Source organism: Eublepharis macularius, chromosome 3 (genome assembly GCF_028583425.1).
Source record: "Eublepharis macularius isolate TG4126 chromosome 3, MPM_Emac_v1.0, whole genome shotgun sequence".
Taxonomy (NCBI): domain Eukaryota; kingdom Metazoa; phylum Chordata; class Lepidosauria; order Squamata; family Eublepharidae; genus Eublepharis; species Eublepharis macularius.
Genome location: NC_072792.1, coordinates 70,313,706 through 70,327,715, shown reverse-complemented (window position 1 = coordinate 70,327,715; position 14,010 = coordinate 70,313,706). Strand labels below are relative to the sequence as shown.

At 39.4% G+C, this 14,010-nt stretch overlaps 1 protein-coding gene across 5 annotated transcripts in view; it reads left to right on the top strand.

Annotated features, from left to right (window-relative positions):
* Positions 1 to 14,010, top strand: part of PHKA2 (phosphorylase kinase regulatory subunit alpha 2) — a 65,932-nt gene that overhangs the window by 32,502 nt on the left and 19,420 nt on the right. For 3 of the 5 annotated variants that reach the window (XM_054973187.1, XM_054973183.1, XM_054973184.1), the window contains exons 22-29: positions 1,758 to 1,894; positions 2,549 to 2,705; positions 6,177 to 6,256; positions 7,103 to 7,181; positions 7,831 to 7,960; positions 9,395 to 9,496; positions 9,598 to 9,716; positions 10,439 to 10,468. In XM_054973187.1, the coding sequence (XP_054829162.1) occupies positions 1,758 to 1,894; positions 2,549 to 2,705; positions 6,177 to 6,256; positions 7,103 to 7,181; positions 7,831 to 7,960; positions 9,395 to 9,496; positions 9,598 to 9,716; positions 10,439 to 10,468 (834 nt within the window). The remainder of the gene's footprint in view (positions 1 to 1,757; positions 1,895 to 2,548; positions 2,706 to 6,176; positions 6,257 to 7,102; positions 7,182 to 7,830; positions 7,961 to 9,394; positions 9,497 to 9,597; positions 9,717 to 10,438; positions 10,469 to 14,010) is intronic. The other 2 variants (XM_054973185.1, XM_054973186.1) reach the window with 2 other exon arrangements.

Here is a 14,010-nt window from a genome sequence, read left to right as displayed (position 1 = left end):
GTGATTTAATTTTTAATCACTGGAAGAAGAAAAATTGCTTTTCAGCCTAGTTATATTAGAGAAATAAATGTGTTCCATTTTAATCATGAAGAATCTGTTGACTTAAAATTGCTTGTCCCACAGCTGTATCATCTAGTGCTCAAAAAGGCGAGGGAAAAGAGTGAACAGAAACCTTGCAGAGTTTCTCTTCTATTGCTGCAGAGTTAATCGGCTGATCAGTTCCGGCAGAGGCAGCCTTCATAGTATATCTGTCTCTGAAAGTAGAGAGTTTATAGATTTGGAGCTATTAATTGCTTTCAGACAAGCCAAGGACAGATATTACAGTGCAATCCTGACAGCACTCTAGCAGTTACGTGATGCATCTCTAAGGCCAGAAGGATTGCTCTCATCTAAACTCCTGCAGAAAGGCTCAGCAGTGCACTCAGGTTGTTTCTTCTGGATATACAAAATAGAACAGCATAGATCCAGAGGAGTTAGCCGTGTTAGTCTGTAGTAGCAAAATCAAAAAGAGTCCAGTAGCACCTTTAAGACTAACCAATTTTATTGTAGCATAAGCTTTCGAGAATCACAGTTCTCTTCGTCAGATGCATGATACAAACTGGTCAAATACAGAAGAGCATTGGTTAGTCTTAAAGGTGCTACTGGACTCTTTTTGATAGAACAGCATAGTCCTTGTTCAGGGAAGTATGATTTATGTCTACATGGCAAGTTGGCAACCTTTTCCCATTCTTTGTGGAATAAAATACCATTGTCTCTTTCTCTGCTGAACACCATCCTATTTATACATAAGCTTAAAGTTCTCCCAAGTTTAAGAACCTGCTTGCAATATGGGGAGAATCAGAAAAGAGGTTCTGCTACACAGGTGTAAAACCAGTCTGCATACTGGATTGGGACTCATGTTGATGAAATGCAAAGGGTGTTTTAGGGCACTAAATGAATATTTTTTTTACTTATTTACTCAGAGCCTGGAAGAGGGCCTGTATTTTAAGCAGAATAAAAGCATGTGTTTGTTCAATGTTGCGGATGCAAGTATTTGATCATTGTTAGCAGTATCTAGACCTTATGAAATTGCAGCAAGGACTAGAGCTGATTGGTATATTTTATTGCAAAACTTTTCAATGTGAAAATATTTTTCAAGGTGCCCAAAAGTCTTTACAAGGCCCCCGCCCACTTCAGTTTACCTTTATTGCCCCAGTTCATTGTTTGTATATGCAGGTTGTGCCTGCAGCTTTAGTGCTGTCTTTTAAAAATTGTTTCTTTGAAAACAGGCCTTTTAGGAACATGTTCGTATGCTGCTCGCTGGATTTTACTGTGATGATAATAAGTAGAGCAGACAGAGCTTCTTCTAAACTCTTTGTCCTTGTGATGTCATCATGCAACCAAATCTGATTCACAATATGCGGTTCCTTTTGTTGTATTTTGTTTGCTGTGGTGTTTCGAGTTTCTAATAAAGTATCTGTGTTTGAAATTCTCATCATTAACTCACACACAGCTATAATTTAAGTTCTGATTTCTAGGGATTTTAAAAATTTGGAAATTGCTGTTGTACTTTCTTCTATCTGTATCTGTGCTCCCCCTTGAAGAAAGTTGGTTGAACAAAAATGAAAAAATTTCTAAGCAGCTACATTTCAACTATGTAATTATATGTCTGTTTCCATCACATTCTTCAGGAAGCAATTCTAACTAATAAGTTACAGAGCAGACTTTCACGTTAAGTCCTTCTAATTGTCGGTTATTTGATGTTTGCCTTTGATTAGCAGGAACCAGAAGCAGTTCTTCATTTACCCAAAGATGATCATGGTGATTTGGACTGTGAGAAATTAGTTGGGCAGCTCAAGGAATGTCCCAGTTTACACGACCAGGCAGACATACTGTACATCTTATACCTAATAAAGTAAGTTGCCTAGCATTTTTAGAGCCGATTCTGGTTTTTTGTTGAACATTTATAGGAATACCACGTCCCCCATGCTAATGACATTCTTGTTGGCCAGAACCCCGATGGTCACCAGAGCCCTATGTTATTTGCTTATGAATAAGAGCAATCTACATTTGCAAAAAACTGCGTTCAGATCTTTCAGTTTCAATATGTAAGTAGGAATGGTCGGTGGGTCTTTGGATGCTTGGCCATTTTGTTAGGTACAAGGCACAGTTAACTACCTGTTATTTCCATATGCTGCTATTTTAGAACTGGAGGCTGCATTCACGCAAAGATCGGTTGAGCATGAATGAAGTAAACACAAGTGCCTGCTTAACACTGAAAGAATGAGTCATGCACTTGACTCAGTTGAATTGCAAATTTGCCTAAATCAAGAACTGCCTTGCTGGGGTGTTCAAAGGGGTAGTGGGAGGTTAAATGTCAAAAGATGTATTAATTTGGTATCAAACTTGGGAGCCCAAGTGACTTTAAAAATTATAGCTTTTAGTGCTGAACTTTAGAATGGAACTTGCATATTCTTTCAGTTATTCCCCGCTCCCCAAAATATCTAGGTATATATTCAGATCTTTTTAAACCACAGTAACCATTTGTGTGACCGTTTCCTTATTTTAGAGGCCTTGACTGGGAAACACAGCTCTATGGCCAGTGTGGCGTCACCGTTCATTGTCTTCTCAGTGAGCTCTATAGCAAAGCAGGCCTGAACCAAGAATGGGGCTTGATCCGCTACATCTCTGGCATACTCAGAAAAAGGGTGGAAGTCTTGGCTGAGGTACAAAGCAAGTTAGATATATTAGTCTGCACTGTATGTTTTGAAGAAAAGGTGCCCTGGTCTTATAACGTATGTGCATTTACTGACGAATCAGTGCTAGACTTTTTAAAAATGCAGGTACTGTGTTCTTACAGGGACTGCCAGTAGATTCTCATCCAGGCTACCGATAGGTCCACAGCCACTTACTTTTAGCAACTCTGTAACATTGTATTGTCTTAGGGCAGACATAATGTTTTACATACAGAATAGAATGAGTTGAAACCTCAATTCATTTGATGCCTGAAAGTAAGTGCCTTAGGATGCAGTGAATTTGTGCTCTGGCCACTTCAATCATGCTTAGAATATGTTTGTCTTTGTACCGGGGTCTGAGAGTACCCAGTGCTAAAATTAAGTCCTTTACTGGGTCTAGCTGGTTACCAGATTGAGAAATGGCAGGTAATTGATTTTCACCATACTCTGGTTTCTCTACCTCTATTAGAAGTCGAGTGAAAGTTCTGCTTCTCCTGTTGATGGTAGCCTGACCAAAGCACTATGCTAGGGAAGGGGAAGATGGATTCAGTGCAATCCTAAACAGAGTTATATCCTTCTAATCCCATTGACTTAAATTTACTTAGAATGATTGGTATGGCAATGATCATTTTCTTTTACAGAGCGGTAAACATTAGGATGCCCAAGAGGCATGGTGACGGGAGGTTTCTTACACAGCATGCAAAGCACATGGAACCTGTCATTTTTTAAAAGGAGGCACAATTTGTGTGTATGCGCACGTGTGTGTGGGTTTGGGTTTTTTTCAAGGCTCTTACTTGAACTCGCATCTGCATTAGTGCAGCAAGGTGCACAAAAGTATTTTACAGAATTTGATCCCTCCACATCCCCTGTGATCGAACAGTAGGTGGGTGGGGACTCCCGATTCACCAGCCTGTTTCCTTTTAGAATTTCTTGGTCTTTGGACATGGCTAATGGCCATGGATAGCCCTATCATCCCTCAATATGTCTAATTGTTTTTAAAGGTGTCACCACTCTACAAATTAATTTTGTTATGAAGGAATGTTTAGAAGACCAAGAAGCATGAAATGAAGCAGAAGAGAGATTTTTGGGGTAGCTTTTGGCTTACTTAAGTAACTAAAAGCTGTGGGTAAATCTGCTCCCAATAAGTGAAAATATGTCTATAATTGCAGTCCACCTTTCATTTTATATAATGTCAAACCTTCTTATTTTGACCTGCTTTCTTTGCTATGCAAATATATTTTAAGTTTATGAAACCGCAGGCTCCTGTTGTGAATAGACATCCAAAAATGTTGAATAGTGTTATTAAAGTTATTTGTGACTTCTCTGAGGACATGAATGGGCCAAATGGCTCTGAATAAGAAAAGGGGGTGGCGGTGGGGAGATGCAGGGGGTGTGAAGTTTTATAAATATTTTTTCCGCACAGCACCAATCTTTTTTTTTTTTTTTTTTTGCCTTGCTTTGGTTCTTGGTGTGGCCCTCTCTTCTGGACTCCCAAATGGCTCTGATCCAGCTATAGTAACCAGATACAGAGCTAGTTATACCAAGTCAAACCATCAGTCCTTATAGGTGACAGGCTGCAGCTGTACAGGCAATAGACTTTGCTGCAACGAACAAAGCCTACTACTGAGACACAGTTTCATTCCCAACAGTTATTAGTTATGGGAAATAGCGCTCAGGCATCCCAAGATAGCAGTTGCAGATAAGCATTCTCATTGCAATGTAGATTCTGTCCCTTTCCCTCTCATTTAAATCTTGTAGCGTAAATGGGAATTGTGCTAGATGCCTCGCATCATAATCAGAAACAAAGTGAAGTAAGGGGACCAACATCACACCACAGAATCACACCCATTCCACCCAAAACAAAATGAAACAAGCAACGCTATTGCAACTTAGTTCAACAGAACCAGTGTCATTCACAGTAGCCAGGCACTGGGTTCAACCAGCAGGAAAACACCACAGAACAGAACCAAGCAGTACCTAGCCACAAACACAAGGCATTCCTTTGCTTCAGTTTGCTTCTGTTGGACCGCGAGTTCCAATCTTCCTGAAACTTGGGGGGGGGGTCTTTAGAAGACAATCAGGAGTAAGTCCCCTGCAAATCTGGTGAATTTGTCTTGAAAAATGCCACCCTCATCTCCCTGAATAGTTCTCAGATATTTTTCCCCAAAGGGAAACATGGAGAGAGTAAGTGGGGGCACCTTCTTTGGGGCCCATAAAATTGGTCCCCGGGGTCCCATCTTCATGAAACTTGGGGAATCTGTAGAGGATAGTCAGGAGTGGTGAGGTTTGTTGAAAAATGACTCCCCCCCCACATTCCACTGGATAGTCCCCAGAGTAATTTTCCCATAAAAAACAATGGCTGATTTTTGGGGAAATATCAAACCAAATTAGAAAATCAATTCAGAATTCAGGGAATTCCAAATTTTTCTCAGATTTAGTAAAAAAAAATTGGATTTACTGAATTTTTTTGGTGCACACCCCTAATGCAAATGCCTGTCTAGATGCACGAACTTTCTCCTTGTCCAGTTCCCAATCCAGTGAGGAAATTTGCATGCAGAGCCCACTTTCTTTGCTGATTGGGACACTTTTGCTAATGCCTCAAAAATGCAAAGAGTAGCTGTTGTATTTTACCCCCTTTATGTGACCTGTATATTGCTGTTTCCCTGATTCCTTAGTGCTCCCAAAAGGTTTTCACTGCCACAAAAGGCTTTTGTCTTAGATCTCTTTTGTTTGTCCTGTATTATAGGAAGGCTTAGTTATAAATGGTAGTATGACAGAACAATCAACACATGAGGTGGCTGTGAGGGAAAAAAAGGATCCTGTATTCCAGATGAAACATGTGTTTTGCTTAGCTAGAAACAGGATTTATTTCTAAATACATATTTATATTTATAAATTTATAGAATTTATTTATAAATGTGTATGTATGATAGTTGCAGAATATTGATAAGCATATTGATTTAAGAATAAGATCATAAGCTTGGTGGTTTCAACTTAGGTATAGATCCTTAAATGTTTATTCACAGACCCAGGCACAAAGACAAATTTTTCTAAGCTGTTGCTGCTTTGGTTAAAAATAATAAACAGACTCAGTCACAAAGACGTATTTCCCTCAGTTCTTCACTCACAGAATAACACAGTAACTCTTCTCTCATCACACAGGCTTCCACATTGATTGCCTAACTGAGCAGAACACTTTCCTTCTGCACTCAGACTCAAAACTGCACTTCACCCCTTAGGGTACAGCTACCATCCAATCACAGCACGCTTCACTCACCCATGCAGGCCCCCCTTCTTCTTACTTCAGAAGCCTGCATTTAAAACCACAGTAACAAATATTCAAAACCTCCACATTAACCAGCAAAAACAAAACAGCAAAACATTACAATAGCCAAGCAAATCTTTTAACATTTAAGACAGACTATCTTGGCTGTTTACCGATTGGTCTTTTTCCTGCCCTAGGCATGCACAGACCTTCTATCACACCAGAAGCAACTTACAGTCGGTCTGCCACCTGAGCCACGTGAAAAAACAATCACAGCGTAAGTGTATTTACCTCATGCTACAGCATTACTTAACACTTTATATGGCTTCTTTGTGGCTTCTTCCTATACACTATGAAATTCTGTATTAAGGGTGAATAGCATGGCATTATCCTGCTGAGTATTTTGGTGTATGTTGAATGAGAAATATACATTGTACAGAATTTTGACCAACAGCAATAGAGATGCAGGGAAATAGTGGTAAGAAACCCAGGGTAATCTTTGGCATCCTGCCCCCAGGAAAATTATTAAGTAGATCAAGGAACAAGAACAGCCCGCTGAGGAATCAAGGGTGAATGAAATTGGGTGGATGAGGGTAGAAACCCAATATCATTGGCAGGTTAGAGTGTGTACTAGGATCTGGGAGGGGTCAGGTTTGCATCCCGCCTTGGCCATGGAAGCTCACTGGGTGACTTTGGGCCACACACATTCAACCTAACCTGCCTCACAGGAGTTTTATGAAGATAAAATGGAGGAGGGGAGAAAGACGTGAGCTGCTTTGGGTCACCAATGGGGAGAAAGGTGAGTATAAATAAAGTAAATAAAATAAAAAATATAGCTTACCTGTTGAAAAAATAACTTGGATAAGTAGAGGTTGATGATGTAACAGGCTGATGCAGGGCCCAAGCTTTAGGGGAAGGGGAACATAATCCAAGAGAGTCTAACATGGGTTGAAAGTTCATGACCGTATTTCAGAAATAAAATAGTCAGTTTAAAAGCTTGTGAAGTTGTATTTGTAGGATGGAATTTGGAGGGGGGGGGTGTCCTGTTTAGTGGCGGGACTTGAATCTTTGCTGACAAAAAGATGGGTTTTGTGGTCTGTAATGGCTGGTTCCTTATCTTTAGCCCTTTGCCACCTGAACAGCTCATTCAACTTATCTATGAAGCCAGTGGAGAAGACATCAGCATTGCCGTTCTTACACAGGTAATATGGAAAGCAGAGACGGGCACGAACCGAAATACGAATCAAAGTTCGTCACAAACTGGGCTGGTTCAAGGTTCATAAACCAGTGGTTCATCAGGGTGCATTTTTGATGAACTGTGATGACTTTTAGGGCTGTTTATTCGGTTTGTTTTTCAGTTCATCAGTGCAATTTGCCTCCTCGTCCACCAATCGCCCTGCACGCACTCCCAAATGACGCAATGGAGCCGCTTCTGGAAGTGACATCATCACGCTGGCTCACACATCAGTGCAGTGACGTCACTTCCAGAAGCGATGTTGCCACACTGGCTTACGCGCTGGCACAGTGACATCACTTCTGGAAATGACGCCAGCTCGCTGGTTCTGGGGTGCATGTGCAGCGCTTTCTGCAGACCTGCTGCTGCCCTGTAAGTGACGAACCACAAACTAAATGAATCAGTTGACGAACTGGGCAATTACATGCCAGCTTGTGAAATGCAATGAACCATGAACTGCAACAAACCACCATTTTCCCACTTCGTGTCCACCTCTAATAGAAAGGCTTTTTAAAAACCTTGAAATGATGTTTTTGTTTGTCTTGTCAAGTCACAGTTCTCATATATGGGGTGAAGGTCTCTAAAATGAATGTTCTTTATTCTTTTTCCCATGATAGGAAATAATGGTGTACTTGGCCATGTATGTCCGGTCACAGCCCAGTCTCTTTGCAGAGATGCTCAGACTCCGCATTGGTCTCATCATTCAAGTGATGGCCACAGAACTGGCTCGCAGCTTGAATTGTTCCGGTGAGTTTAGTTTTACCACAACCCAGTAATAAAATATAGACCACAATAATATCACTTTTATGAACAGGTTGTAAGAAGGATGATAGAAAAAGTAAAAGAGGCCAGTGAGGGAGGATCTAAGAAGAAACTGAGCCTATGAGGGAGGAGGAGGCAAGGATCTACAGATGAGAGGGCCAAGATTGGGATGTTTTAAGTTGAGGGTGAGGAAAAATTGTGGAACAGCTGAGGGGGGACTTGGGGGAAAGTTCTGTTTCTTGAAGCTGTAAATTCTGTGTCTGGTTGCTGATTTTGTGACATCAACAGTACTATCTAAACATTTAGCAATAACTAATGGAATAACTTCATGTAACACACTTTGCTCTTCCTAAGCATAATAGCTCAAAATAATGTTGTGTCCCATGGGTGTGACAGATGTCCCATGGGCATGTGGCCGGAGTTACAAAGATTCTAATATGCCATAAGAACATAAGGAAGAGCCCTACTGGATCAGGTTTTTAAAATCCACATGCATCGTGAGATGCTTCTGACGAAGAGAGCTGTGGCTCTCAAAAGCTTATGGTACAATAAACTTGGTTAGTCTTAAAGGTGCTACTGGACTTTTTACTATTTTGCTACTACAGACTAACATGGCTATCTCCTCTGGATCTTAGATCTTAGAAGTTCAGCTATACACACTCTATTGGATTGTCACAGCTATGCAATGGTTTCAGCCGGAATATTAATTTCATTTTCACTTTTAGTTCCAGAAAAATTACCATTCCATAAAGATATAACAAGCTATTGAAGAGTTTTAACATTTTCTACCAGCAGAATATATGTGGCCGTTGGTCTCAGAAATCTGACCTAATTTGAATGTTATAGGGTCTGGATTCTTTTGTATATATTGTCCGTAGGACAAAATTGATTTATTGAATTTTAATTGATTTAAAAATACCAAATTTGCTGGCTGTTCCTAAATTCTATATATATGCTTGACAACATCTGTAGCAGATTTCATAAGTTTAATTTTTGACAACTGAAATGCCTCAGGAAAATCAATTTAAGCTTCTTAAATCTACCACAAGCACTACTTGTCTAACAATCCAATTTCAGATAGGGATCAAGAATCTGAGATTTGTGCCATACAGTGCTATCTCAAGCAGCAATGGAAGAAAACGTAGCTCTGATTTTTTTTTTTAAAAAAGTGCTACTTTCCCTGTTTGATGTAAAGTAATACCCACTAATGGTAATTGAAATTATGGGGCTAAAAGAGAGAGCTATAAAATTATCCTGCTGAAAAAGAGCATGCCACCAATTTATGTTTTAATTAAGACAGAGGGGCTGAAGGCAATTCTTATCCTTCATTTTGGGCCAGTTACTTAATATAACGAATTATGCTTCTGATAACATATTATTAGTGAAAATTGAAACTGACTTTTTTGCTGGTTTCTCTAGGTGAAGAAGCCTCTGAAAGTTTAATGAATCTAAGCCCCTTTGATATGAAGAATCTCCTTCACCATATTCTCAGCGGGAAGGAATTTGGAGTCGAAAGAAGCAGTAATATTACTTTTCTTTAGCGTTCATTAGTACTTTAAAATGACTTTTGTGCCTGTTAAATGTTCGTAACAAGCAGGTTTTATTTTATTTTCTCCTCCAAGTGCGTCCTCTTGATTCCAGCAGTTCAAGTCCTGCAATATCTATTCATGAAGTGGGTCATACAGGAGCAACCAAAACAGAGAGAAGTGGCATTACGAGGCTGAAGAGCGAGATGAAGCAGGTGAAAACATGTCTGTGCATTTCTCCTCAGGCACTTAAGGACAGGTTCTTAGAACTCATTTCTTATTGGTAATTACAGCTGATCCATGATTTTTACCTGGCCTCTTCTAATAATATTTGTAAAGTGCCTAAAATCTAGACACTGTACAAAAAACTTACTTAAAAAAGAAAAATAATTCCTGCCTAAGAGAGACATATTACAAATATTCTGCTGGGATCCAAAATGCTGTACATGAGCGTCCACATCCACTGGAATGTTTAGCCTTCTTTTCACCATAACACCCAAAATCTGATGCTGAATGTGGGGGTACCATTTGGAGCAGCATGCAATACATCATAAAGGGAAATCAGCACACATACACACCTGTGTATGCAGAAGCACTGTTACATAAGCAAATAAATGTCTTTCCCAATCCAGTGTGCATGTGCTCTCTGTCTGTCTGTCTTTTAAAATAAGCAGACTATGCCATTAAAGATATTTGAATTGAATTGAAATGAAATAAGCAGACCGGTTACCCAATCTCATGTGCAAAAGGAGGATACTGGTGGTGTTTTAATGTTCAAGTTGGAAACAGTAACTCATATTCACATCAACATTGATTACTTATTCATATAGTGGTATTTGTATGTCAAATGTCATGATATTTGCTGCTGCTAATTTTTGGCATCAGTGTAACAAAGTTGCACAACTTGATTTTATGCTTCATTTTTTTTCTGTTCTAGAGGCATGGGAGACTGAGTAGTAGTGAACAGGTGAAATAAAAATAACCATGTCCATATAACATTGTTAACTCTGCATGTTTTTATTTGGTATTGCTTTATATGCATTTAATGTGAATGCACAACCCACACACGCTCTGTTTGAAATATAGAGTCTTCAAGCAGAATTACTAACATAATGTGTATGTGAGTTTTTCAGTGGGTGGCTCTCACTGGCTTGGGTTCCAGGGCTGTTTCCAGGGTAACTCATTCAAGACTATCCTGAATCAATAATCTCATATTGTAGTGTGGATTTTTGTTTTAAAAGCCAGGGAAAGGATAACAGCCTCTGTTAAAAAGAATTAGAAGAACAAAAGTACTAGAAACCCAAAATATAAAATGATGCATAACATATTTTTTATATTGACTGTCATCCTTTTTTCCATTCCTGCTTTTTTAAACAACATTTTAATAATTTCTACAGATCAGTTTGAGGGGGGGGGGCATTATTCTGTTTGAAGAGTACAACTAAAACTATAAAATGTCAGTGTGACCCATAAGTGTCTGAAAACAAGTATACTGAACTTTTCAGGAATCTGATTGGCTGGAGCTCCCTATCAGCCATTCCCTCTAATGCATGAAATGGTTCTTAGTTTGCTGTGAAGGTTTTATTCTAAATGTGCTAAAACGGGAAAATTCTCATGATTGTCTAGGGAAATTATTCTTCCCTTTTTTACATTGTTTCTGCATAGATTTACCACAACAAATTCCAGACTAAAGCCAGTTAAGACTGTAGTTAATCATGTAGAAGGACCAAACGTGGACTGACTTTGCTTATGAAAATAGTTTTATAGTTGATGCTTGATTCCTTTTGATTTGCTTTATCCATGTCCATTCCTTCTACAAAAAAGATGATTTTTTTCATTGTCAGAAATATACCAGTGTTTACTGCAATATCACTGTCCCTGCTTTACTCCTCCAATCTTTCTATCTTCCGTTGTATGATTATAAGGAATGAGCTGTGTTTTCTATGGAATATTCAACTGCCCACTAGAGGGCACTGTTAACATGCTGCCATTATAGTACAAGATTTTTTAGGGCCAAAATAGAAAGTTGAAGTTGTATGATTGGATCACTCCATGCTTTTTTTTTAAAAAAAGAAGCTGCTGGAGCTGGAAGAGAATGCTCTGGTTTTGATAGCAGCAGCATGAGGGAGGGCTGTCTAACACTTTCCCTTGTACCTTTCTTTCTGATCTAAAGATGTGATTAACCCCTCCCCAGTAGAAAAAAATGCCATATATGTTGAATTCAGGAGCCCCCTTCAGTCATTATGTTTTCAGCATTCCTACAGCACAGACTGGAACACAGAGCACTACACACATTTATCTTAATATACACTGCTGCCACTTTTCCTGAATTGGGTAATGTGCCTGTGTTCCAACTTTGGTATATGTAATCAGAAACCCTGATTTTCCAGGGTACATGTTCCCACATACTGAAGTTGGAAAATATGCTTGTTGCCTGGTTCAGATAAAATGGCAATCACATGTATTGAGAAGACTAAGCATAGCAGACGGTCTCTGTATGTGCAGTAGGAGCACTGGTAACGTAATGGCTGAAAGGGCTACTGTGTGTTGGGAAAGTGTGGGAAGAGGGGATGGAAAAATTGAGAAGATCGTCTGGATTTGCATCTTGCAATCTGAGGTTGCTACTAAAAGGAGGTTGTAAAATTTAAGAAATAGGTGTAAAGCATGATCTTTAAACATCAGATTTTGTATGTCATACCTTGTATAGTGTTCAGAAGCTAGAGGTGCTTCCAAAGTTTTCTTCCTCCAAATTGCAGTTCTGAAATATCTGGTGTTTTTTACGAAGTGGAATCTATTCACTAAGAATCCTCCATGGGTTCATTTTCATGTCTAAATTTTGTTCAGAGTGCTGTGCATGTTCAGCTTATGGGAATTTTAAGCTTCTTTAATTTATTTAGGTCTCTGCCCCCCTCCCCATCAATGTGCATCTGTTGGTCTAATACCTAAGAGAACTTGTGTAGTTTAGTAAAACACCATCGCAAAAAAAACCTCCGAACAAACATGATGCAGCCATACATACAATCATATCAAGATATTTTGTAGTGTTTTATTAGTGCACTCTTGCATTTGGCAGCGGGGAGAGGGAAAAAACCCAAAACTGCAGCAAACTGCAGAACGAATTTTTGAAATTCTCCTAGTTAAAATGGAATTCAGGAAGTGTGGAAGGCAAGGCACAGCAAACCGGTACAGCAATAAAGGAATGGAATGTGAAGAATCCAGTCATCCGAGAATATGATCTACTGTACTTCCAAACATCAGATATATTTATTTAAAAATGAATCCTAAACTTGATAGTTAAAGCTTAATATAAAAATAAAGCAATTCAGAAAATGTTTTTTTCATAGTCTTTGAATGTTGACTTGGTATTTCAGCCTTGGTATTTCAACCTACCTTTTCTTAGCCTGTTTTATATTTTGCTTGCACGCATCTTCTTGTTTTCATAAAATCGAAATGACTAAGATTATGATGCATGTTGCATGGGAGAGAGAATCTTACATTAGGTTAAATTTTGGTTAATATGTAAAAAAGATATAGTTCCCTCATTTGATTGGATTGGACCCTACCAGCTTTTCCCTTGGTGCTAGAGGATGGGGGCCCCTATTGACCCCCAAAAGGCTGTCCCAGAGATTGTGGGAACCGACATGAACAAAAAGCCATGTGAAATAGTGGCTGCAATGAGGAGTGGAACTGGGAAAGATTGCCCCTCCTACCTCTTGTGCAAGCAGAAAAGTTAATAGGATCGAACCCATTGTAATAATTGGTTCCTGCTATCTGAAGGCCAGTAACCCAGTAACAAATTTTACAGAAATGTGGAAAAACTAGGTATGTCTAACTTGATATATCTGGTTTTAAAATATACCTGAAAAATACCTGTTTGGTATTATTTGGGTATATCCAGATATATCTTATTCTGGTATATTTGGATAAACCAGCATTTACATTCCTGAATTATCTGGATACATTTGGGAATATCCAGGAATTGCATTTTATTTATTTATTTATTTATTTATTTATTTATTTTATTTATTCAATTTATATACCGCCCATCCCCAGGGGCTCTGGGCGGTGAACAGTTAAAATCAATAAAAACAAAGACTAAAATCAATATACAAATAATAAAACAAATTAACAAGGTGCAGTGGTGGGGAGAACCTTCCCCACCCCAAAGGTGGGAGGCCGACATGGCACCGCCCCCTTCAATCACCAAACGCCTGGCGGAACAGCTCTGTCTTACAGGCCCGGCGGAACGATAATATGTCCCGCTGGGTTGTAGGTTGTAGGACTTTGTAGGACTTTGCCCCTCCCCGCGACTTTCAGATTTCCCAGGCTTCAGGGGGAGAGGGAAGGGAAGCAGTGTAACTGTGTGTGTGTGTGTGTGTGTTTCTGTCAGTGCTGCTTGCTCGTCATTGCCAGATCTGACTTGCTGCCTTGGAACTACTGGCTTGTCAGTTTGGGTGCTGGGATTCTCTGATTTAATGTTGGATTTGTTGGGCTTGCATTGGCCCTGAG